General features: G+C 49.0%; 9 protein-coding genes across 9 annotated transcripts, besides 1 other annotated feature; 6 read left to right on the top strand and 3 right to left on the bottom strand.

Moving 5' to 3' along the window:
* Positions 1-895: 895 nt before the first annotated feature.
* UA08_04114 (hypothetical protein) lies at positions 896-1,619 on the top strand (the record flags this gene model as incomplete). Its single annotated transcript, XM_020266401.1, has 3 exons — positions 896-1,010; positions 1,065-1,108; positions 1,188-1,619. 3 exons carry the CDS (start codon positions 896-898, stop codon positions 1,617-1,619), a joined length of 591 nt encoding a protein of 196 aa, XP_020120461.1.
* A 2,272-nt stretch (positions 1,620-3,891) lies between these two features.
* On the top strand, positions 3,892-7,257 carry UA08_04113 (hypothetical protein; the record flags this gene model as incomplete). The annotated part of the gene is made up of 5 exons (XM_020266400.1): positions 3,892-4,180; positions 4,251-5,028; positions 5,098-5,709; positions 5,768-6,152; positions 6,211-7,257. The coding sequence occupies 5 exons, from the start codon at positions 3,892-3,894 to the stop codon at positions 7,255-7,257; spliced, it is 3,111 nt and encodes a 1,036-aa protein (XP_020120462.1).
* Positions 7,258-7,792: 535 nt separating this feature from the next.
* UA08_04112 (hypothetical protein) lies at positions 7,793-8,824 on the top strand (the record flags this gene model as incomplete). Its single annotated transcript, XM_020266399.1, has 2 exons — positions 7,793-8,181; positions 8,260-8,824. The coding sequence occupies 2 exons, from the start codon at positions 7,793-7,795 to the stop codon at positions 8,822-8,824; spliced, it is 954 nt and encodes a 317-aa protein (XP_020120463.1).
* A 1,130-nt stretch (positions 8,825-9,954) lies between these two features.
* Positions 9,955-12,179, top strand: UA08_04111 (pH-response transcription factor pacC; the record flags this gene model as incomplete). The annotated part of the gene is made up of 3 exons (XM_020266398.1): positions 9,955-10,311; positions 10,366-10,663; positions 10,723-12,179. The coding sequence occupies 3 exons, from the start codon at positions 9,955-9,957 to the stop codon at positions 12,177-12,179; spliced, it is 2,112 nt and encodes a 703-aa protein (XP_020120829.1).
* Positions 12,180-13,676: 1,497 nt separating this feature from the next.
* On the top strand, positions 13,677-15,983 carry UA08_04110 (hypothetical protein; the record flags this gene model as incomplete). The annotated part of the gene is made up of 3 exons (XM_020266397.1): positions 13,677-13,790; positions 13,870-15,857; positions 15,914-15,983. The coding sequence occupies 3 exons, from the start codon at positions 13,677-13,679 to the stop codon at positions 15,981-15,983; spliced, it is 2,172 nt and encodes a 723-aa protein (XP_020120707.1).
* Positions 15,984-16,348: 365 nt separating this feature from the next.
* Positions 16,349-17,852, bottom strand: UA08_04109 (hypothetical protein; the record flags this gene model as incomplete). Its single annotated transcript, XM_020266396.1, has 5 exons — positions 16,349-16,613; positions 16,683-16,776; positions 16,834-17,532; positions 17,612-17,774; positions 17,829-17,852. 5 exons carry the CDS (start codon positions 17,850-17,852, stop codon positions 16,349-16,351), a joined length of 1,245 nt encoding a protein of 414 aa, XP_020120706.1.
* Positions 17,853-18,478: 626 nt separating this feature from the next.
* UA08_04108 (L-threo-3-deoxy-hexylosonate aldolase) lies at positions 18,479-19,489 on the top strand (the record flags this gene model as incomplete). Its single annotated transcript, XM_020266394.1, has 1 exon — positions 18,479-19,489. One exon carries the CDS (start codon positions 18,479-18,481, stop codon positions 19,487-19,489), a length of 1,011 nt encoding a protein of 336 aa, XP_020120705.1.
* A 1,233-nt stretch (positions 19,490-20,722) lies between these two features.
* Positions 20,723-20,964: a repeat region (Identified by RepeatMasker using a combination of RepBase library and repeat library created with RepeatScout).
* A 215-nt stretch (positions 20,965-21,179) lies between these two features.
* On the bottom strand, positions 21,180-23,230 carry UA08_04107 (hypothetical protein; the record flags this gene model as incomplete). The annotated part of the gene is made up of 7 exons (XM_020266393.1): positions 21,180-21,337; positions 21,377-21,509; positions 21,567-21,673; positions 21,798-22,119; positions 22,195-22,529; positions 22,590-22,991; positions 23,056-23,230. 7 exons carry the CDS (start codon positions 23,228-23,230, stop codon positions 21,180-21,182), a joined length of 1,632 nt encoding a protein of 543 aa, XP_020120704.1.
* A 624-nt stretch (positions 23,231-23,854) lies between these two features.
* UA08_04106 (hypothetical protein) lies at positions 23,855-24,434 on the bottom strand (the record flags this gene model as incomplete). Its single annotated transcript, XM_020266392.1, has 2 exons — positions 23,855-24,252; positions 24,323-24,434. The coding sequence occupies 2 exons, from the start codon at positions 24,432-24,434 to the stop codon at positions 23,855-23,857; spliced, it is 510 nt and encodes a 169-aa protein (XP_020120703.1).
* Positions 24,435-25,017: the final 583 nt, after the last annotated feature.

The following is a 25,017-nucleotide window of genomic DNA, read 5'->3' as shown; positions in this document are numbered from 1 at the left end:
GATTGCGAGTCGCAACCAGAGATATGTTAGGCGAGGTTTGACGGCGATGTACCTGTGGAAGGCTGCAAGGCCCCACCTACATTAGCAGCGCAGCTTTAGAGAGCGCCAACGTTCGATCTCGCCGTCGAAATTATTTATGCTGCCTTGCTCCGTACGACCCCTACTGCGTGCAGAAACGTGTTGCCAGCACTCGGCCCGTGACGTTGATCACTGATGCTGATGGACGACTGCCGGCCGTTCCAAGATCAGCTGTGGAGAAGTCTTAAGCCTTGGTCGGTGCGTTCGCCGTCCAACGTCAAATCCTACTTTTTTTAGTCTGGCATGTGCGAATGACTGGTCTAGGGCGAAAATTGGATTTGCAATCAAGCTATTTTCAGCCACAATATTCATTGATTGAAGTTGTGCCTGCAGATCCGTCGGGGATTTCGTCAGTTCGACTGCATGTATCTGCTCTATTGACTGCATGCAACTTCTCTTCGCTTGTTAAAACTATCTACAGTAGTCTTGGCCGCGTTCAATGTAATGCAATGCTACCTATCAAAGTCTAAACTCTGCAAGATTTTCGAAGATATCTAAATGTGAGCTTAACAGAGAAAAGTGAATCAGCTATGCACCTTTTAGTCAGCTCAGCCTTTAACTAGTTACAGCTGAGTTGAGACATGGCTTCTACCTAAAGTAGCAGCGATCTTATATCGGATCGATCTGTCGTCCGCCAGCTTACCTATTACGGCGTAGTCGCTAATTTTGTTCTCAACGTGAGACATTGTTGAAATTGATTGATAATTTCAATAGTTTGTTTGCCCAACAAACGGGTCCACTTGGTGAGTTCTAACTGCTATATGATTATACCAAGACAACCCAGGCTGAATCTATATCTAATATATTAAGTAGTAGCATGAAGCGCACCTGGCAGGCTAAACATAAACTGTGGAAGACCAATTGCCCTCCTCAAGTCACCGAACTCGACCACATCTATCCGCTGTCATCAGGCCGGTTGCCGGTGACGGCATGTAAGTGTATCATATTCCAGATAAGAAATGAGTTGAGTACTAATTCGATACTAGTGACGGAGCACAGCGTCGATTATGTCGCCGAGAGCATAGACAGGGTCAAGAAACGTCCGAGGTTACCTGGCTCCTGCAGAAGATGCAAGCGCAGCAGTAAACGCCTGTAAATACCCGCCCCAGGGCTCGCGGTCGATGATTAGCCAGTTGCCCATTCTTGGCCTAAAAGGTATTCCGGTTGACGAGACCATTGAGGCTTTAAACAGCTTGGGCTCCACTGCTCTTGTCATGATTGAGGACAAACACGGCGTTGATGCTGCTGATGAGATTGCCGCCATTGTTGGCGTTGAATTTTTTTTGGATTTGTCAATCGATCTTGGCATCAGTGGGAAGTTCACCAGCGACGCCTATCGAACCTCGATTGAGAAGGTTAGCAAAGCATGTCTGAAACATGGGAAGGTCTTTGGAGTAGCTGGAATCAACGATCTTCAGGAGTTGCAAGAAAGGATGATCAACACTTTAGGAGCGAGGTTCATGCTGATCCAGCAAGATTCGACCCTTATTTCTCAGGGTGCCTCCAGAGCTGCAAAGGCAGTTCCTTGCGTCAAGGCTTGAGCAGCCAGACAGTCAAGATATCTAAGTTATAGCTATAGAGTCCTAGTACCTACCTAGGCGCTCCGGGGTAGATTAGAATTATACCTCTCTTTTCTTGCTTCTCAGTCACCTTTCCGCCTCTTCGCCCACCACGGTCAACAGACATATACAATATCTCTGATTCTGACGCCGGTTTTATTCTCGGAGCCTTGTTGCCTTGCACTAATATATAGTAGGCCTAGGGCCAATTCTCCGCCTCGGATTCTTATCCTTGATATCAAAAGCCAAAACGAAGTCCCTATTGGGTGCAGACTCTGCAGGTGAGGGAATTTGGCGATTCGGTTATCTGGTATGGAGTAGCGGAGATGATAACTAATCAGATTATTCGAGTAATATAAAATATAAAAAATCCGCTGCCGATCATGCAGCCGGTCGCCAACTCAATGCTTCTTCGACATCACGAGATCGTCTATTTTTTCTTCTGCTGCCATTAGGCGATTGCGTTTCTGGTTCGGTTGGCAATCAGCAAATCTACTATCGACGCTTTTACCCCTCTTCTTTTTCTTCTTCTCCGACACTGGAAAAGGAAGCAAGCAATGGATTTTGAGTTCGGGCTTGACGGCTAGACTGGCCTTTTCACCGACGATCAACAGACAGAGTTGATGCTATTTTATTGATTACTACCAGGGCAGAACTTAGAGTTGAGAGAGTATAGCAGCGCCAATTGAATAAAGCGTATCTAAACGTTCTATGCGGCTTCTCCTCTCATTGGCCAATTCTGTGTATACCTCGGCTCGGATTTGGTGACGGGTATTGCGGCGGCGTGGAAACGTGGAATTTGTTACACAGCGTACCATTTTATTTTGCGTACTTTATTTTTATTTTGAGTTTCCACTCAAGGAGAGAACGAAGAGTAGGAGCGTGCTTTGCAGGCTCCTTGCATACTACATATCGTATACGTTATAAACGTTCAACTCGTATTGAGGCAGAGTCCCGCAATACCCGAATTCCGAATTCCGGGTTGGCACGTGGGCTGCTCCAGTCTCCTGTACCGTATGTAAATTTGTAATCAATCTTACACTGACTAAGCTTTATGTAGTCATGTGTCGGATTTAATCCTTGTCAAAGAGATGGAAAATTTCTAGCTTTCTATGCTAGTACTGCAAATAGTGAAATGGCGCTGCCTCAGATATTGACAAGTCCATGCCAGAAAATAAGCAGCAGGGAGGTCGGGATGCATGTATTTTTAATCGCACACGCTATCCCCAATATGGCTAGCGAACGATAAGCTTCTTTCTCCCTTTTTTCTTTATTTTTTCCGAGGCGGATTTAATTCTGGACCATCAGAAATTATATGAGGGATATACTTACCCAGAAATGACCAGAATTGAGTAAGAATGGGCAATGAGGGATGCAGGTGGGAAAGAAAGCGAAAAATAAAAACCACAATAAACAAAAAGAGGACCAAAGCTCCCAATTTGGCTGTATAGTTACGGCATAGTGAATATAGAGCATCCTCCGTACCATGTCGGTTTCCATCGGCATCAGCCTTGCAGAAGAGCCGCCCGGCAGAGCTTGCGTACGAAACAAGAGAATTCTCAGATCATTGCATTTATTATTTATCGGCATGTTGGCAGAGATGATAGTCAGGGATGACGGACCCGTGACTGAACTAATTAACGAACTTGGTATTGCAGCAGCACATGATTGCCACTTGCAGCTTAGCTGGTTCGCTCCTTCCCGCGAGTTTGACTGGCAATTACGTCTTCTCCCTCTTTTTCCCCCTTCTTCAACCTGTTCGTCCCTGCTGCTCCACCGCCTGTTCTGCACCTTTTCTTACTTTTTAAATTCTACATACTTTTTATTCTATAATTTCACTTCCACGTCTCGTCTTTCTATATCTCCCCGCTTGGATCACTGATCGTGACACTTCATTCTCGCCTGCGTCCGCTCTTCTCTTTTTTCCGTCCTCCGTGGCGCGATCCCGGAAACTTCACTAATCTTAAGCGCTTCTTTCTTTCTACACCCTTGAAGCAACCAGACCTCTGAGGCCTGTCATTGAGCCATCAGCAAGAAGTCGAGACATTGTCACTGGTGTAGCCGCAAAGTCTCGGCATCGCGCCGATCTTACAATCCATTATCCCCGATAAAGCGCATCGCCCCCCCCCCCCCGCGTACTATTAACTTAACGTATTACCTACCTCGCGAAATGCGAAATTGAAGCGGTTCCCGAGTATCCAGATACGATCTATGTTTTCGCGTCTGATTTAAGCGTCAGTGAATTGTCGTCACTATGGATGAGCACTTCAATTCACTTCATGGACCGAACACCGCAGGCGATGAGAATGGTCACAGTGCGGCTGCGGAGTCCCAACCTCATACGCACGACGAGAGCGCAGGCGCAGAAACTCAAGACGAATCTTTGGAAGAAAACCTCCATCCCTCTCAATCTAAACCAGACAAGAATTCGATTCCTATGCAGAAAAGAAGGAGGGTCACCCGAGCATGCGACGAATGCCGCCGGAAGAAAATCAAATGCGATGGGAAGCAGCCATGTACCCACTGCACAGTGTACAGCTACGGTAAGATTTGATAATCTTCAGAATAGAAATCGTCTTGTCTTTTTGGTGGTGTTACTTATTCCTCCTGCAGAGTGTACGTACGATCAACCCTCGAACCGTCGTCGAAACCCCACCCCACAGCATGTTGAGGCCTTGGAAGCGCGCCTCCACAAAGTCGAAGAGATCCTTCAATTCCTGGCCCCTGACCTCGATTTGAATGATCCTCACTTACTCGCCACCGACACCGAGCAGATAGTTGCGGCACTGCGACGGGATGGATTACCGGATGGACCAACCTCAAAACCCCCAGCAAGCAATGCGCCACAGCAAGACACATGTGCCGATGGTGCCGATGGTTCGTTCTTGGAGACAATGATGGAAAACTCCGGTTTCTTAGACGTTGATGATCAAGGCCATTGGGACTACCACGGCCATTCGTCAAGTATCATATTCATGCAACGACTGCGGAAACAAATCGGAAATGTTTTTTCCGTACCTCTGCGCCCCTTGAACAAGCCCGTGCCAATTATGCAGATGTTCGAAAGTCCCAAGTCGCAATCAGAGTCTCCGCAGGACATGAATGGCCACAACCTGCCTCCAACTCATGATCTGCCCGCGAAAGATGTCGCAATGAGGCTTTGTCAGAGCGCTTTCGGCCACGCCTGTATTCTCATGCGTTTTATTCACGAGCCAACTTTTTGGTCAACCTTTGACCGTGTATACGCAAATTCTTACGAACAATTTACAAATGAAGAACACACTTTCTTGCCCCTTTTATATGTCGCAATGGCTGTTGGATGCCTTTTCTCAAGCAGTGATGTCGAGAGCGCTATTGACAGGACGGGCTACGAGGGGGCCATTGGCCAGGGGTATGCATCATCATCTGTTTTTATGCAAGAAAGGTTCTGGTTTCAACACTAACGCTTCTATCCATTTAGGTTTCAATATTTCAGAGCAGGCCGTCATCTACTCGATATCACAGACTGCCGGGATTTAATCACTCTACAGGCTATTTGTTTCATGGTCTTGTTCCTCCAATCCACAGCAAAATTGAGCACCTGTTATTCATATGTGGGGATTGCTCTGCGGGCTGCCCTTCGCTTAGGCCTCCATCGAAAAGTCGACGCCAACTTTGATCCTGTGGAGAATGAACTTCGAAAACGTATATTCTGGACAGTTCGAAAGATGGACATCTATGTCAGCAGTCTTTTAGGGCTGCCACAGATGGTGAGCAGCAAGGATATTGACCAGGAGTATCCACTAGATATAGATGATGAGTTTATCACTCATACGGGCATCCTCACCATGCCGTCTGATCGCGTATCATTCATGGCAGGATCAAACGCACAGGCTTCCCTAAGCGACGTTATGATCAAAGTGGTCAAATACATCTACCCTGTTAAACTAGCAGAACACCAGTCGAAGGCTGATCACACTTATATGATCAGCCATGCCAAAATTCGGGAGATTGAGAGGGATCTTCAGGTATGGATGGAAAATTTGCCCACTACACTGAGGCCAGGCAGTGAAGTCAGTCCCGAATATGAACGGTAAGATTACATCTGAATAAAAAGACATAGGATCCAGGATCTGACACAAACGAAACAGTATGCAACAATTGCTTCGGATCAGCTATGCTCACGTGCAGATGCTGATGTACCGACCTTTCCTGCACTACGTAGCAAACAGCTTTCATAATCAGAGTATCGACAAGCGCTCCTATGCATGCGCTGCGGCGTGCATTAGTGTTTCTCGAAATGTGGTTCATATTACGGCTAGCATGTATCGGAAGGGTCTGCTCAATGGATCCTACTGGTTTGTCATGTACACGACATATTTCGCTATCCTCTCGTTGGTATTTTTCGTTCTCGAGAATCCGGATTTATCAACGGCCAAAGATGGTATTCTCAAAGACGCCCTAGAAGGAAAAACAACTTTAGCAATGTTGGCTAAGAAGAGCATGGCTGCAGACAGATGCGCTCAAAGCTTGATTGTAAGCTACCCCTCGATATACATATCTATATACATACCTTGCTGATTGTCTCTCATAGGGTCTTTTCAAGCAACTTCCCGAGAAGCTCAAAAGCCGTCAAACTTCAGCGGCGCATCATGTAGTAAACTTGAAGCGGCCGCCGCCCTCGAATACACCAGCTAAAACGAGAGTGCAACGGCCTTCCTCCATGTCTTTGCCGTTTGAGACGCCACAACGATCAAACTCTTTCCCGACGAAACTAAGAGCTCCGCAAGAAAGGCAGGCAAATGAGTTTAACAACAACAATAATAATACGAAGAAGAGTATTGACGACACCTTGCCTAGGCGGTCACAAACTTGGCTTTGGGATGGTACCTCAGACTCGACCGAATCTCCCGCGTCGATGTCGCCTTCATTTTCTCATCAAAGTAGCCCGGCGGCAAGCCAGTCTTTGACTCAGCCACCGGCGCAGCAGCCGTTTGTCCCATCACAGCAACCCTGCACCAATCAGGTTCTTCCGGATCTCATGCCTATAATGTTCCCGTCAGGTGATCAGCTCGCTTACCCTGCACAGCCTATGTCCACTCTTGAGGATGGTCATTTTAGGGAAGACATATCAAATTCACCCATGCAGTATACCCCTGAATCCCTTGTGCAGGGAAATGCGCCTGCTGCTCTCAGTGGAGGCTTTTCTCATAACACATCATCAAATAACTTTGATGGATTTTCTGGAATTCAAGGATTACATGGGCCACTTCCTACAAGGAGTGCTACAACGCTAGCGCCTCACCTCCAGCGTCTAGGACTCGAAACACAACTATATTCCCCCGCGACACAAAGCTCCTCAACACCTGATACTTTGCAAAGTCCTGACCTAGTATCCCTTCCTCATAACTACGTATGGCAAAGCTTTGGCCCCTCGACTCAGAACACTGCCCGCGAGCAGTTAATGAAGGAGAAATCGGCTCCTGGGGACAGCAATCTGACGATAGATGATGTGGGAGTGACATCTATGGGCATGGGCTTCGATATGGATGTAAATTTTGGCGAAATTCTCGGAACGAATCCCAGCAATACTTCCGCTATGAATGATGACTGGAGTCAATGGATGAATACTGGCGTTTGAGGGTGGTTGTTTTCTTTTCATCATACCAATACCAATACCAATAACAATACCCTTATTAACGAATGTTTTGACGCTGTGGAGTTCGGGTTTTTGCGATGACCATGAAGTGAAGTTGCCGCATGTGGGTTTGTTTCGCCATGTGCATTTGATTGATATATATATGGACTGTTTTTTTTTTCCCTTCTTTATATATTTGTTTATATCCTTGTTCATATATTTTGTTTTTTTTTATTGATTCCAACACGGTGTTTAGTACTGTTTACACAAAACATTGTCAATATTTCGGTGATAAGAACGCAGGCATGTATGTGGAATCAGAAAAAGAGCATGGAGTGAGATATCCAGAATCGAATGGAATGCATGTTTGATTGAATAAATCTTGTAAATGCATATTATTTATATAGAAAGTGATTTCCGAATTGAGGCTGTTCTAGGATATGAAATGCGGAACGCAATGTCTCGGTGTGGATACCAGGTTAGTTGACAGAACTTTGAACCCCGTCCCAAATCGAAAGGCACAGTACGACCTTCCACCATGCCACCAACCACCTCCAACCCAAGTTTCTCTACAATACTAACCTGGCTCTTCTACCTCGTTCCCATCTATCTCTTCCTCCTTGCACCGGGTCTCCGCATTCTATTCCCTTCTTTTTCTTCTTCCCCTACCGCCCAGTCGACCGGCCGGAAAGATGGCGCCAATAGTCTTGAAGCGTTTGGAGAGTACTTCGAAGATTATGACAATCTACTGCCTGGACTGAATACCACGGACGATAGCTTTATCAGCCCCGAGGATCCGGAGTTGCTTGCTCAACTGGATTGTCGGGATGATGATTATCGAGTGCATATTTTCTCGCGCTCGCCTTTAATCATATATATTGAGGATTTCTTCACGGATGCCGAGGCTGACCACCTTGTTGCAGTCAGGTTTGTTATCTCCTTCAAAATACCTAACCAATTACTTCTGTCCGTATTTGCACGCTAATTCACTCTTTTGTCTACTAGTGAATCTAAATGGTCCCCATCCAGTATCTACGACGGCATCTCAGAACGCATCGACCCATCCATCCGCCACTCCGACCGCGCCCTCCTCGACCGCGACGCTGTAGTCCGATGCGCAGAAGAGCGCGCACGCTCCTTCCAGGGCTGGCGCCCATTCCTATATATCGAGCGCATGTGGTCCCAACGCTACAATACCTCGGGCCATTACCGGCATCACTACGACTGGACGGGAATGGCAGCACACCGCGGCGGCGGCGACCGTATGAGCACGTTTATGGTGTATCTAGATGGGAACTGTACCGGCGGAGGCACAAATTTCCCGCATCTGCGAAAGCCCGGGGAACGGAAGAAGTGGTGCCGGTTCATCGAATGTGATGATGACGATGGCAAGTACCAGGGTGTCACGTTCAAGCCAATCAAGGGCAACGCGATCTTCTGGGAGAATTTGCGCGCAGATGGCTCGGGGTATCCGGAAACTTGGCATGCAGCGCTGCCTGTGCTGTCGGGATCGAAGGTGGGCTTGAATATCTGGAGTTGGTATCAGCCACCTGTTCGCAAGGCGGCCTAATAGCGTTCGCTCCGTAGTACGTACTTACTTTCTGTACGACTTGTACCATTTACAACTGTGTTTTATGTAGAGTCCGGAGTAAACTACCCCGTCCGCCCGCCGCCAAGCATCGTGACTTCGCGATCGATCAAGGCTTGGCCCCTTTCCCTTTCCTTGGCTGGCGGAGAGGAGGCCAAGAAAGTCGTCCGTTGGCAGCCAAGAAGTGCGCGTACATCGTGAACATAGTCATAATTCATAACTTGATTCCGTGCAGCGGGTGGTATGTGCATGTCGACGCGCATATACGAATACGAAGATACGCAGCCCTCCTTCGTCACATAGCCATGTTAAGTTATATGCTGCGTAGTTCGCAGGCCGAGTAAATTAAGTCCAGCTGCACCGCATGCGCCGCCTGATTGGGTCGGTGGCTTCTTGGCTGAGGCTTGGCTGGCCCCAGAGAATGACTCAGGCAACCAACGTCGCCGGCCGTTGCTTTCTGTGCGTTTGCCAGGCTAATTACGGGCTCGCCGTCTCATTGGCGCCTTTTCCTCTCGTTTACTGCTTCATCGGGCAATCCGACTTTCGGGCTGGGCTCTGATTGGCGTGCCACATGCCGTGCCAAGCAAGGCTTCTTGTCCCTCCTCTTTCCCTCTCCCGCGGGTCTGGGCAGATGCTCGGCGCGTGCCAACCCTTCCTATTTCCTCCCTCCTTCTTCCCTCCTCCTGCTTCTTCCGTTTCAATCTTGGACCGGACACTCTCGAAAATAAGCCTTGAGCCCTGCACTCTATTGTCCTGTTTTTTTTTTATTTTTATATATCGCTTATTATATCATCTACTTGCTTGTTCGAGTCAGCTGTGGCGGCGTGGGAAAGTTGTTTTTCTCTGCCTCGGCGACGTTACGCGACTGGGTGGTCAGAAACTGCCCCCTCCCTGTCCTTTTATCGCTCATTTTCCCTCCTTGCAAAAGAAAAGAGAAAAAAACAACCCATCGCCTTTTCGCATAATACTCTGTCTGTGCCCTGGCCAGCGCAAAGAAACAAGAAAAGAGGCAGCACTTTGTTTACTCTTTTCTTCTTGATTGAATCGGGTGCCTTCCCGCTGAATACCAAGACTCTTTCACGTGGCTTGGCATCCATCGTCCACCGTCCATCATGGCAGCAACAACAGCAGCAGCAGCAACAGACTCGGCGGCGACTGCTGCTCCCCAAGCCTCGACTGTTACACCCTCCACATCTACTGCTCCCTCTGTGAATACTGTTCCGAATTCAGAAACATCGCCACAGTCGCCAACCACGTCGTCCAGCAGCGCCCAGGCTCAGGCTCAAGCGCAAGCTCAGGCCCAGGCTCAGGCTCAAGCGCAAGCTCAGGCCCAGGCTCAGGCCCAAGCCGCCGCCGCCGTGGCCGTGGTCGGCAACCAGAATAATTCCACTGGCAGTGCCGGAGTGGAAGATTTTCAATGCATGTGGCAGGGGTGTTCAGAGCGATGTGCCAATCCCGAAGTGCTTTATGTAAGTTTTCGGCAACCGACGACTAGAACTAGAGACTAGACTAATATAAAATAGGAGCACGTCTGTGAGAAGCACGTTGGTCGCAAGTCTACCAATAATCTGAATTTGACCTGCCAATGGGGAAACTGTCGGACTACGACGGTCAAGCGAGATCACATCACCTCGCACATCCGGGTCCATGTGCCGTTGAAGCCACACAAGTGCGATCTCTGTGGAAAAGCGTTCAAGCGACCCCAGGATCTGAAAAAGCACGTCAAGACGCATGCTGATGACTCGGTCCTCCTGCGGTCGCCTGGCCCAGCTGATGTAAGAGGCCAGGAACTGCCTTATGGTATGGTCAACAACCCCAAAGGTTAGCGTTTCTCTGCTCTTGATACAAAGGTCTGGCCCTTAAACTGACTCTTTGAACAGGATTTCCTGCTGGAGGCCATTATTTTGAGCAACCCATGAATCCCGTGCACGCTGGTCAAGGCTACCATCAACCTGCTCAATATTACCAAGGACAACCACATCCACAACCACCAAATGCAGCTTACGGAAACGTCTACTACGCGTTGAATCAAGGTGACAACCATACTACATATGATTCTCGGAAGCGCATTTTCGACTCGGTCAATGCATTCTTTGGGGACACCAAACGCCGACAATTCGACCCCACGTCGTATGCGGCTATTGGGCAGCGTCTTGGCGGCCTACAGGGCTTGCAGCTGCCTCTCACCACTGGTCCTACCCACGACCTCCACGGAATGGGTGGCGCCGTCGCGGTAGGACCGGACGGCGGTTACGGACCAGCTTTGGCGACACAGGCTTACCATCTCCCGCCAATGTCCAACGCTCGCACTAAGAATGACTTGATTGACCTTGATCGCATGCTTGATACTATCCACACAACTGTTTACGAAAATGATGACCATGTGGCGGCTGCAGGTATCGCCCAGCCTGGGGCCACATACATACATCGCATGGGCCACGGTACAACACACCAGATGCCGCCTATAACACTTCCCTCTAGTCACGCTACAGCAACGACTAGCAACATGTCAAATACTTCTGTTATAGCTTCAACGTCGCCCAGCTCGACGCCAGCATTGACGCCGCCGTCGAGTGCTGTGTCTTACGTGTCCAGCCACTCACCCAGCTCTTACACGCACCGCGTCTCTCCCCCTCATCAGGATGACATGGCCATGTATCCACGCCTGCCTTCAACGGCCGCTCACGAAGTGGCTGGTGGTTACACCGCGTCGGCCAATGCAGCACCTCCATCGACTCTCAGTAATAGTTTCGACTATAACGACCGACGGCGGTGGACGGGCGGTGTTTTGGAGAGAAGCCGACCGGACGATTATCCCAAGTCACCTACCGATGATATTATGGAAGATGGCGAGCGGACGCCCACGAGGAAGGTAGCTCCCGGAGAAACGAACCGAGAGCGCGATGAGAAGTTCCATAGTGGTTTGATTGATCCAGCCCTACAAGAAGAGGCTGCTTCTTCTTCTTCTTCACCGGATCCCGAAGCAGCCAAGCGCACGGCGCAAGCGGCGACGGAAGCGGCGCGGAAGGCCGAAGAGGAATGGCTGGAAAATGTCCGAATCCTGGAACAGTTGCGGGCCTATGTTAAGGACCGACTGTCCCGCGGTGACTACGATGAAGAAGCTTTCCCATCTGCCTCTCCAGCAGCAACCGTGACAAACGCGGAGGATCGTATGGAAGGCGTTGAACATAGTGAAGAAGCGAATTTTTCAAAAGAAGTCAACAAAACAGCAGACACGACAAACCCATCATCGTTAACCTCATCAGCGACACAGTCACAAAGTCTATATCCAATCCTGAAGGGGGTAGACGATGACGAAAGCGTGAAAATGGACTAAAAGCCTTTTTCCCGCCCTTTTACCTTTTTTTTTTTTTTTTTTTTTTTTTTTTTTGTTTTTTTTTTACGATCGACTATATAATCGATGCATCGGGTCTTGTTTTCTCTTATGTTTGTTTTATTGGACTAGCTAGTTGTCACACTCCTCTCTGGAAGGATTTTTTTTTTGTCTATTTCATATTTTCATCTGATTATTGGTTCGATTGATTTCTCAGTCAATTCTCTTATTCTTATTTTTATTTTTATTTTATTTTTCTGTACGCTATGTGTGCCTGTACAGCTTTTACCTGATCAGGGTACAATGATGCATGCAAACTACACTGCTGACTGCTTTCAGTTCCTGACCATTGTATACATACGAAAGGTAGCAGGTAGCAGCTAATGAATGCATAACAGTCAGACCGTCGCATCGATGGCCGGATAGAACTGCTCCATAACATAAGCATAGCATTACCTCGATATTTAACCAAGTATTGTGATTAAAACCTGTTCTAAAATCTATAGGTACAGTCCTTACGCAACGATGTAACAATCTAGATTACTTCGATGCATGTCATCATCATTATTGTTATCACTATCGTCATATTATTATCCTTCTCTCTATTTGTTTAGTTATCGATCCATGAGTGACCGTTTCCGGCGAAATGCAAAGAAATTTCCCAATGCGGAATTCCACTTTTTTTTTTTTTTCCCTTCTTGCCCGCCTTTCTTTTCCACCACGATTTGCCCTCATCGAGGTCTGTGAGGATTTGCAGATTGGGTTTCTGCTTGAAAATAGTTAGTTTGATGGGGCAGGTCGATGGGCAGAGTAGTATTTCATACGAAGTCGGTGTATATGTTACATACGTGCAGACTTGCATAGAAGAGGTACCCAGGCAACACAGCACGTACATACATATAGGTTACGATACGTAGACAGATCATACACACGGCAGACATCCATTTCCTTTCCCCCTTGATTTCGTTCTGCTTCCCTTTTTCTTCTTCCCTCGAGAGAAGAAAAATTCGAGCCTTTCGCGCGCATCGCATTGGCCGAACCAAAGAATCGAATCGGCTCTGCTCGACAGCGAATGCAGCAAAGACTGGTTCGGCGTGGCAAAAAACAAACAGACGAGAGAAAATAGGAATAATCATTCAGTCATTTCTGTTTGCCGCCGCGGGAGTTTAGTTTTGTTTTTCTCGTTCAGTCCACAACTGCGCGCTCGTTTACTGCCTGTCAGATCAGATACATCACTTGAACTTGTTACAGTCTCAAGCAGTGACGCTGACTGCCTAACTGAGTTAGGGACGATCGATCGCTTTCCCGCCCGCAGACGCAACCAACGTTTCCCACACCAGAACACAACACAACACAACAGTCAGTCACTCCTCGCCCAGCACTGCCAGCCAGCTGCACGAAGAACCCAGAAACCAGCGACGACGACGGAGAGTCCGATCTAGCATTCCGTCCTTTCAGGGCCCACGCCTGTGCTGTCCTGTGCTTGCCGTGCAAACAAACATGCCGCTCTCGAGTAGGCGTCGCACGCGCCGCAAGGATATCCAACTGCAAGACACCTCCGACGTGGAGGCGCCGGATTCTTCTCCCAGCCGCCCTGCGAGCAAGAAGCGCAAGGTGAATTTTGTTCTTCCCCCCACCCTCCCTATCTATCAATCAACTCGCCGTTCGTTGTCCTACTGACGCGCCCGCGCAGGTCGAGCCAAGACCGCCGTCACCATCGCGAAATGTGCAAACGCCAGAGCCTGCGGCCTCGGCCGACGACGCCGATCGCTCGTCCCCGGAAAACGACCTGTCCGCAAACCAGGATCTCGTCGAGACCGTCATTGCCTCGCTGAATGTGTCCAGAGACGAAGTCAACGTGCTGCGCGACCACTCCAATGCAAAATCAGAGAATAAGCAGTCGGTGCAGGCATATGCGAAGATTGCCGGTCGCGACTGGACCTACTATGTCAAGACGCTGCATGTCAACATTGGACGCCCCCCCGATCGCGACCATAAACTCGACGAGCAGTCGAGTCCCGTCACCATCGCCGCCCGCGCCCTGCCTGATGTGCACGTCGATTTGGGCCCCAGCAAGTTTGTTTCGAGATTGCATGCCGAGATCTTCTTTGATGGCGAAGAGTCCGCCGCCTGGCGCATTCGCGTCAACGGCCGCAACGGCGTGCGGGTCAACAATGTGATGCTGAAGCGAGGCTCGGACGCCGTGCTGAACAGTGGCGACATTGTGGAAATCGCCAACACTCAGATGATGTTTGTTACTCCCGATGACAAAGCCACTATTCACCCGGCCTTTGTCGAACGTGCCCAGCGCATCGCGGCTGGCGAGGAAGTGCCCTGGGATGGTTCGCAGCATGCACATCCTAGCTATGACGTGGCGCACATGGGCACTGGTGTCGCCAGTGCTGCGGTCTCCGGTGCATTCCCCGGCAAGCCATCACTGGCACCTGCGCCTCAATTTCTCAAGCGCCAGGTCACTCCACCGCCGCGGTCTCCAGATACCGCCGCCGGTGGTCTAACAGCGACAAAGACATCGCCATTGTACAATCGCGGCATGATGATGGAGAGTACCGAAGAAATTGACTACAGCCAGGACTCCGCCAAAGACTTGAAGCCCCCATACAGCTATGCGACGATGATTGCGCAGGCCATCTTCTCAAGCGAAGAGGAGAAACTCACCTTGAGCAGCATCTACCAATGGATCATGGAGAAGTACGCCTTCTACCGCCACTCTCAGAGCGGCTGGCAAAACTCTATTCGACATAACCTGTCCCTGAATAAGGCCTTTCAAAAGGTGCCGCGTCGGACTGATGAGCCTGGGAAAGGAATGAAGTGGATGATTGCGCCGGAGTATAGACAGGAGTATTGGAAGAAGCAGTTACGGAAAGGAAACAACTCTTCGGCACCATCATCGCCAGCTACTAAAGAACCCCCATCCTCCGCTCGCGCCGCTAACGGGCAGGCCGCCTCGAGTTATGAAGGGATCTTTTCGGCGACAAAGACCTCCCCACAAGCGCCATCTCCTGGATTTAGTTCCTTCTCGGTGGCTCCGGTTGAAGCTTACACGCCGGAAAGAGGATCGCGAATCGGCCGGGCTGATCTTACACGAAGCGGAGGAAATGCCGACTTTGACGAGCAGTCCCCTCTCCCGACACGGACACGGAACGACAATCATGACAACGGCAACAACAGTCGAAATATCACCAACAACAATAGCGAGAGTGCGGCAAATCGCGCGTATGGATTGTCGGGAACTGCTACCGGGTCTCCCCCCGTACTCTCATCCTCATATTATGACGAGGGGCCGTCGTCGATGATTACACCTGCGCCTCAACGCCATCAGCCACGACTGCCTCCTCCCAGCACCGCGCAGATCCCGTCCAAATTCATGCCCATGAGCTCGCCGGCCCAGTTTTGGAAATTCGCTGATATTGGCAGTACGCCTGCGCGACTGGTGCCTGACATGAGCCCCTTGAAGGGTGGTACGAGTGGTATACTGGGTGATGGACTGATGCCGAGCAGCAGTCCGCCACCGCCAAACTTTGCCAGTCCCAGCAAGCCGAGCACGTCCAATGTCAGGGCTCTTGGTCCGATTAAGCGGGAGGAGGGGCCGGAGCAAATCCGGAATCATCTACAGGCAGATGAGGAGGAGGGAGACGAGGAGGGGGGATTCGATTTAGCGAGGTTAGTATTTCTCGAACCGTTGTGAGCCGAGCTTATACTGATGAAGAAAATTATAGGGGCTTCCAACCTATTGGATCATATCATCGACAACTGAACAACTCGGCACGGGCGAGTGCTACATCTTAATCTTATTATAGATGTTGGAATCATCATCATCTCGATTTTTTTTTTCTTGATTGATGGATTGGAAACTGATCTGTGTACTCAAAATGTTCACCATGGTTGATTCTCGGCGTTTATGATGGTGTCTCGGATCAGATTGGCAGAGGCCAGGCAATGATTTCAAAATGAACTATTGGTTTCTATTTGCATGTTTTTGGTGTTTTGAGTCTCGGTCTGTTTTTGCTTTCTACATATATACTTTGCCTGGTTATTTGGTTGCTTGGATGTATTTAATTTTCTTTCGCCAGCGGAAGGAAAAAATGAGGTTGGTTGTATAATAATCAATATGACACTTTCACTTGCATGGAACGCCTCCAAAGTAAAATATACTACTTCAACTCCCACCCGCCATCAACCTGAACAATCTCCACGCTCCGCTTCTCATCCAACGACACTCTGCCCGCATTCAAAATGGCCGTCGTCGCAATCGTATTTTTCAACGTGGGCAGACCTCTACTATCGAGCTCGTCGAGCGTCACGCGCCCTTCGTTGAGCGCTGTGACTGCGTCTATGAATTTCTCAAAACTTATGTAGCCGTATCCCGTTTGCCCGGCGAAGTTGCCTTCTTCGTCGGGGGCGTAGCGCATGTAGAATCTGATAGTCCGTTAGCATGTACGCATATATATGTATGTGTGTGTGTAAGTGTGAAGGGGAAGAACGCACGGGTTGTACCAGATGATTTGGTTCTGCTCATCATCTGCAACGTCGTAGCCACGCTTAGCTTGGTTGACGCGGATTTCTCCTTTGGAGCCCATGTCTACATTTCATCAGCATCCTTGCCATAGAGAAGGGGGTGGAAGAGAAGAATAAGTACAGTGGAAATACTGGTTCGAATGAACACCGGCCTTCTGCGGCGCCGTCCAGCTCGCCGTATACACCCCCGTGGCCACCCTCGATGGATCCGTCTTCTTCCTCCAATCCACCACCAGCGTGATCGTGTCCTCCGTTTCGGGAACACAGCCCATATCCCACGCGGTGCCCGTACTCGCCGACGCCGTAACTTTCACGGGTGCATAATCCGGCACCATGCTCTCACAGACATCGACATGGTGCGAATTCAGGTAATACGAGATATCGCTATCGCGGCCGGCCCAGGCCTTGAACGTCTCAAGCTGGAACTTGGGCTGGCTCATGTAGCTGTAGAAATAGTTGAAGTCGCCCAGATTGCGGGCCTTGAAGCGCGCATCGGCATAGGCGGGGTCGAAGCGTTTGTGGTGCTCGATGAAGACGAAGACGCCGTGTTTGCGCGATTCGACGAGGAGGTTTAGATGGTCTGCGAGGAGCTTAGTGGCGGGCTTGGTGATGAGGACGTGAATTTTGCGCTGGATGGCGTAAAGTGCGATGGGGTAGTGGGTTGTGTCGGGCGTGAAGATGGTGATTGCTGACCCGGCGGGGAGCGCGTCGATGGCTGCTTTGTAGGCATCTGGGTCGGTCTGGTCGTCTGCTGGGAAGGACTCGAAGGAGACGTCGAGTCCGTTGTACACGTCGGAGATGTTCTTTTGGAGGTGTTGTTCTGTTGTTGTTGTTGTTGTTGTCGGCAGATCAGACAGATATTCATTCGGATAGAGAGAGAGCGAGAGAGAGTTATGTACTGATCGCGGGAAACTTCCTTCCCGACACGCCCACCATGCTCAGCTTGCCCACTTTGCCTCGTCGACGAAGATCAAACATCGTCAGTCCGACAACGCCGACTTTCTTGTCTGAGCCAGAAGCACCACCGCCAACAAAGCCGGTGGTGTACTCGCCTGTCCCGACCTAGCATGTGTGAGCGCATTGGCGTAATCCTACATAGTGCAGGCCTGATCTTACCATGAGAACGCTTGGAGGAGGCATTTTGGTGCTTTCTTTCTTTGTGTGCAATTGGATTGGCGATGATTTACAGAGTGGTTCAAGAGAAGAACAGAAAGAGAAAAAGTGGAAAAAGGTGGTCAGAAGAAGTAATCCCTCAGCATCGGCCCATTCAATAGCCGACGGTCCATCCTACATGTATGGACGGAAAATACACAGGATGACTGCAACCACTTCGCAAGGCTTATTGGCTGTTTGCTCTTATCAAGGGCTACTGGTGAGGCATTATTCTTTTCTTGCAAGAATTGGCATGCAAACAGCCCTCCGTCACGCCACGCCACGCCTTGTCGGCTTTTAACATGCAAACACTCTCGATTGCGTTTGTGTTCGCTTCTTCTGGTTGCCGTGATATTTAGCACATATAGCAGTTGTGTGCGCAAAGAAAGAAACGAGCTGGATGCATCTTTCTGCCCCTCGGAGCCATGGAGGAGATATATACCCCTCGGTGTAAACTCCTATTGGTGGAGGTGCGTTCTTCCACCAATCAGACGACGCGGGGGAATATCTTGTTTATACTCCCTATAACTCTCACTCACGCCCGTCTGCATCTTTCTTCTCTGTCTCCCTGCCATAACCGAGTGGAAATAACGCCCTCCTTGTTAAGAGCCAATATGACCACAGCCAGAACCCCCCTCCGGCCCGGAGTCTACTGTCCAACAGTCACCTTCTTCCACCCCGACACCGAAGAACTCGACACCCCATCAATCCGCAAACATGCCGTCCGTCTCGCCAAAGCCGGCCTCGTCGGCCTCGTCACCATGGGCTCCAACGGCGAGGCAGTGCATTTGACCAGACAAGAACGCGCAACCGTCACACGCGAGACCCGCGCCGCCCTCGATGACGCTGGGTACCAAAACGTGCCCATCATTGCCGGCGCCAGCGAACAGAGCGTGCGCGGCACAGTCGAGCTGGCTCAAGAGTGTGCTGCAGCGGGCGCCGAGTACATTCTAACCGTCCCTCCCAGCTACTACCGCTACGCAGTCGGGAACGATGAGTCGATATACGAGTTCTTCACCGCTGTGGCCGACCAGTCCCCCTTACCAGTGATTCTGTACAACTACCCCGGCGCTGTGGCCGGAATTGACATGGACTCGGACCTCATCATTCGCATCTCGCAGCACCCGAACATCGTCGGCACCAAGTTCACCTGCGCAAACACCGGTAAACTCACCCGAGTCGCTCGTGCGCTCAATGCCATCACTCCCACAGCGCCATTCCCTGTAAAGGAGAATACGACAACACTCAAACCCACCGCAAACCATCCCTACGTGGCTTTCGGCGGCATCGCAGACTTCACTCTCCAAACGCTCATCTCAGGTGGATCCGCGATTATTGTGGGCGGCGCAAACGTGATTCCGCGGACCTGCGTACAGATCTTCAACCTCTGGAGCGAGGGAAAAATCGCGGAAGCATTTGAGCTGCAGAAGGTTCTGAGCGATGGTGACTGGGTGCTGACCAAGTCTGCGATCCCAGGCACGAAGCACGCGATTCAGCTGTTCTATGGATATGGAGGATATCCGCGCCGGCCGTTGCGCAGGTTGAACGAGGCGAGTGCCAAGGATTTGGAGGGGAAGTTGCAGGAGATTATGGGTGTGGAGACGGGTCTTCCCGACTTTGCGTGATCTTTGAGTCGCTTTCTGTAGCTATATACATCGTACATAACATATATCGTACATAACATATAACCTCGGAACATGAATCAAATTGAATATCCTGAATGAAGGAATTATTCCGCGCGGGAAATACTGCGATCGGATGTGCACCGAGTCGCCGACGCCAGTGATACGATTGGCTGAGGTCATATTCTTCTTTTTCTTCTTTTTCTTCTGGATGATGATGATGATGATGATGATGATGATGGAAGGGCAATCTGGTGTGCTAATGGCTATATCAGATACCTATTGCGTCAGAGAGAGTCATTCACAACCTCAAAGGGCGAGCTGTCCATCGTTATCCGGTGACATGTCATTTGGACTGTTTGGTGCGAAACAGACATTGCTACAGGCGCTGCACTCTGAACCGTTCTTGTGCGCTCACGACTTCGCGCTAGCCCTATATTTCAAACTTAGACGAGCCTAGATGTTAGAATGCATACCTGACAGTGCTTTCTGCTAGATGACTTGAAATTGTCCTTCCCACATATTGAAAACAAAGCAAACAAAGCTTTCTTCGATATATGTTACTTATAAAAGTTACCAGTGGAGCTCCGTTGTGGCTTGCCAAAAGTCCACGAAGTCCAGAATAAGTTTGAATTCAGCCACAATATCGTCCTTAACATCAACGGGTAGCGTCTGCATTGGATACTCTCCCAACAAGCGTTCGACACTAAATTCGGGGATTAAACGGTGGAGAGCGCATGCAGACAGAAATGCCTGTCGAACGTCCGAAAGAACGGTATTTCCTTGCATTTCAAACATCTGGGATATTATTTATCATGTTTCTTTGGATATTTACTAACAGAGGAGGCTTCAGAAGACCGCCTGCAAGTTTTCGCATTCTAATATCTACCAAAAATCATGCCCCGGTGTAGAGCCTATTCTCTATTCTCTCGGGTGGACTACACGCATCAATGGCTGTGAATGGGAATGACGGCCGGGGGAGATGCTATCCAATGACACGGGTTGTAATTGCACACAATGAAGGTCTTCCAGCGGAGACAAAGAGAGCAAAGTTATGCCCAGTTCAAACCTCTAGCCGTGATCTTCGCTTTTATTATGTACCTAGATGGCTCATTGAAATACGATGTTAAATTAGGGTTTCCGGCCAAGAGATCCCTGCTTTAATTAGATACATTTTGCCACAAAAACACTCACCGCCCTACGGCACCAGCCAACGCCCGTTTTTGACATGCAAAATGTAAGGCGGAATCCTAACTGTAGTTAGGAAAAGCTTCAAAGTATAGCAAGCACATGATCTTAACTATCCTCTTACCACTAGTTAGACTAACAGCTTGGCATAAGCTATGTTAAAAACCATAGATAGTCTCAAATTTGTATAAGAAAATAATTAACTGCTAGTTAAGTACGTACATATATATATATATATTTTTAGATTTATTTCTAGGCTAAAGCTATATTTTCTATAATCCAATGACTTCCTTAAACCATCCGTGGTTGGACGAGGGCGAAAAACTGACTACATGGAGAGAATTTGTGAAGCGTCATGTGGACATGTTTATGGAAACTACGCATTGATTAAAGAGTTCCATATTTCACAAAAAGACATCTTGAACATGATGAGCGAATTTAATCAAACAAGGCATACGCAAAAATAAATAAAAAAAAATTGATTGAAGAAATGAGCAAGTTGCAGTCAATCTACTTGCTGGAGAGCCCGGACAGCGCCGAGATCAAGTAGTTCCTGAGCTGGGCAAGAGATATCTTTCCAATGCCCTTCGAGAGCAGAATGCCCAAAGAACCAATGCATAAGAGAGCCACGAGCAGCATTCGTGGCAAGAAACGCCTTGGGGGCTTCACCACTTTCTGTGTCTGATAGTTAGTACGACATACAATAATGTGTGTGTGCCTTGAATCCGACCTTAATTTTCCAATGAGACCATATGGGATATAGACTCCTCCACCAATAGTGACCTTGAGTCCAAGGATAGGACATGGAGTTCCAGTTCTTATCGTTGACATACCACTGATGGAGTTTTTATTAAGTATTGGTTGGCGACAAGAGAGGTGCTGATTGACTTACCGATGCACATCCTGCGTTCCAAACACGCTTCTGCAATGCTTCTTGAACCCAGTAAACGTAGTCATGTTCCGCTTTGGCAGTTACTTCTACCGAAGCAGCATCGCCATCTAAGACTGGTTTCAGAACACGGAGGGCATAGTTGATTGAGCTATCCCTTCCTTAGTTAGTGCTTGAGGTTTAGGAAAGAGGAGAAAGGTAGTAACGTACTTCTCCGCAGCCATCAAGGCTGACGTATATGTCCAGTTGCGGCGTTTGGACCTAGGAGCATAAAGAAATTAGGGAATCCATTGAGCACAGAGCAGTTGTAGGCAGCTGGTCCTTTGTATTTTTCGGCCCAGTATTGTGAGACAGTTTGGCCGTCGCGTCCGACAACATCCATATAGGGGATATATCTATTTGTTTGAAAACCTGTCGCTAGAACAATTAAGTCGGCTGGAATCAAACCTTTGTCTGTCTCGATGCCATCGGTAGTGATATTTTCAGCTTTCGCGTCTGTCAAGACGACCTTGTCACTGTGTAGGGTTTTGAGGTAGCCCGGATCGAAGATTCGCCTCTGATGAATGTTAAATAGACAGTCAATGTCACTCTATGTGCAGCTCGGAATAAAAAAGTAGAACCATAAACAAACCTTACAGCCAACGTCAAAGTCTGGGATAAGAAGTTCATGATACTTCTCCGGACCCGCCTCGCGCATGTACCTTTCCACCTGTCGCCGTCGCTTGTCCCTGAGTGTGGCCGCGCGGTTGGTCATTGGAAACAAACGAAAATCGTTCTCAGCAACAAGGAAAATATGGAGTCTGTGCAGCCGCATCATCAATGGAACATTGCGAAAAATCCATTGCAAAAGGCGGGGATAAGTAAAGTTTGGAGCTGGGAATATCCAGTGCTTCGATCGGATGATTTGTGTGACTGACTTGACCTTCTCGTCGTTAACCGGAGCAGGCACGATCTGGGCAGCAGTACCTGAAAGTAACTAACGTGTCAAATAGACTCTGCTTTGCATGTAGCAGAGAGAAGACTTACACCCGTTACCAATCACCACGACATTCCTTCCTTCGAGGTCGACGCTGTGATCCCACCGTGCTGAATGAAAGATGCTCCCGTGGAAGTCTGACGCGCCAGGGATCTCACACGGCCGGGGTTTGACAAGTTGTCCAGTGGCTGCAAACAAAATCTGGCACTCATGAGTATATTCATGTCCTGACTTGAGATCCAGTAGGTAAAGAAGCCATCTGTTTGCATCTTCTCTCCAAACGCTACGAACAACTTCCGTTGAAAAACGCATCTTTTCACGAAGACCGTACATATCCACCACACTATCAATATATTCTTTGATTTCATTGCTGGACGGCATCAGCTTCGTCCAATCAGGTTTCAAGGCAAATGAGAAGCTGTATAGAGCACTGGGAACATCACAGCCGCATCCTGCAATGTTTACTTGTTAGACTTTTCGAGAAAGTGAAAAGAAAATGTGCCAATCCGGGCTCACCTGGGTAGGTGTTGATGTACCACGTCCCACCAGTCGTTGGATGCCGTTCAAAGAAGCAAATATCGTCGTGGCCGTACCATCTTTGCAGTGTTGCGCCCAGGGCGACGGCTGACAATCCGCTACCATCACAGGCTATTTGACTGTAGGAGGTAGCTTTGGTAGTCTCCCAGTCCATGTCAAACAATGATGTAGATTGCCTTGTCTGGTGAGTTGTTAGGCTTGAATAAGTACACACCAACTCCACGGCGTATTCTCAGACGCGAACCAGAATAATGCGGAGCCACTCATTTCAATTTGAACGCCTGGCATGTCTGTATAAGCCTTCTTATACCCCAGGGACGGGGTAGCAGTAAAAACAACGTAGATGGTCAGATTTTAAGTGCGGAGACCCCCGTAATCAACTGTAGATACCTTGATCATCCGCTTCAGGGTCTGCTCCGGGCTTGAGGTTGTCAAGAGAATGAGATTGACCGCGGCTCGTAGATGCGTCGAAGCTCGCCTTGTGATTACCGGAACGGCTCCGCTTGAAGGTGATAATATCCAGGACCATAAAATGCCATCAACCTGGAGAACTCCAATATAACGGCAGGTCTTTAGACCTTGACCCGGCTTCCTATTTTCATCTTCGTGTGCATACCTCAGGAAATTCCATTTCACCACGTCCATCGCCATTCTCAGGAGAGGTGTTAAACGTGGGTTTCATAAACCACTTTACCATTATTCGATCTTAATTACACGAATCGAGGAATACAAAGCCTTTTACTTCATTCCGCCTCACCTCCCACCAAATTAGAGAGCTTCAACCAATATCATGACCATCTACTCCCAAACTGTCAGGAAAATCAAGTCTCGATAAGAATCCCAAATCATCAAACTCCGGTCCTCTATTTGCCAGATAGTCATCCCAATTGAAGAACGGGATTTGAGTTGTATCTGGACCAGGGCTATTATTTGGAAAATTAGGGTTAGCATCAGCTCCCACCCCTGCCTGATACAAATCAATTGGGACCATCACTTGACGATAAGCAGGCTGCAGGAATTGGAGGGTATTGCTAGCTGAGCGGCGAAAAGTAGCGAGGTATTCTAGGACAGTCATTGCTTCCCTCCAAGCGCTTCGCGCTTGCTCCATGACGCCTGGATCTAGCATCGATGAGTCGGAGAATGATATCAGGAGGACTACTGCGGCGGTTGATACGTCTAGAGCAGGTATAGTTTCAGCATAAGCGACGGTAACACAGAGCCAAATTGTTGGTGATTCAAGACGTACAGAATCCATTATACCACCACGCATCGGCGGTGTTAGTGCGATACGTCTTGTTGACGAGATGGGTAAGGTCAATGGCCGCCATCACGCACGCCGTGGCACATTTACTAGACATGGAGGAATATAAAGTACTCTGCGTTGCGAACGCTAGGGATGCGGAGCTCACTTGTAAATCTGACGTACTTGCGGACTTCTTCTTCCTTACATATTCTGAGTAGAGCTGCGTAAAGATAGGACGGTAAAGGAGAAGGTGAAGATGGATAAATCTATACGCACTAAGGATGAGCCAGGGGAAGCAAAAAAAACCCCCAAGGGAGAGAAAAGTCCAAACCTGGCATGTAGAACGTTTCGCTGCTGGGAGACCGCTGGGTTGTAGTCTCTGTCACCTGTGGACGGGTCCAAATGCCACTTCAGAAATGAAGGGAGATTGGTTTCAAATAAGATAAGCTGCCACTCTATTTCAAGGACAGTATCAAGGCCCCTAGACCCTTTGGTCGATACCTGCGATTGAGCTTGGTTTGACCCAGTGCGATGCAGAAGGACGTCTCGAACCCAGGATGGAGGCGCCGCCCCTTTCTTTATCTGTTCTCGAACTGGGATCCACCATGCTTTATATACCTCTTCGTTCAACTGGCCCAGCCCTTGTTTCAGCTCTTTTTGCACTCCTTGTAATACTATACTTCTCCCAAAACACACTT

The sequence above is a fragment of the Talaromyces atroroseus genome (assembly GCF_001907595.1).
Source record: "Talaromyces atroroseus strain IBT 11181 chromosome Unknown scaffold_4, whole genome shotgun sequence".
NCBI classification, from domain to species: Eukaryota; Fungi; Ascomycota; class Eurotiomycetes; order Eurotiales; family Trichocomaceae; genus Talaromyces; species Talaromyces atroroseus.
Note: the sequence above shows the minus strand (reverse complement) of the source record. Positions and strands in the feature narration are given on the sequence as shown.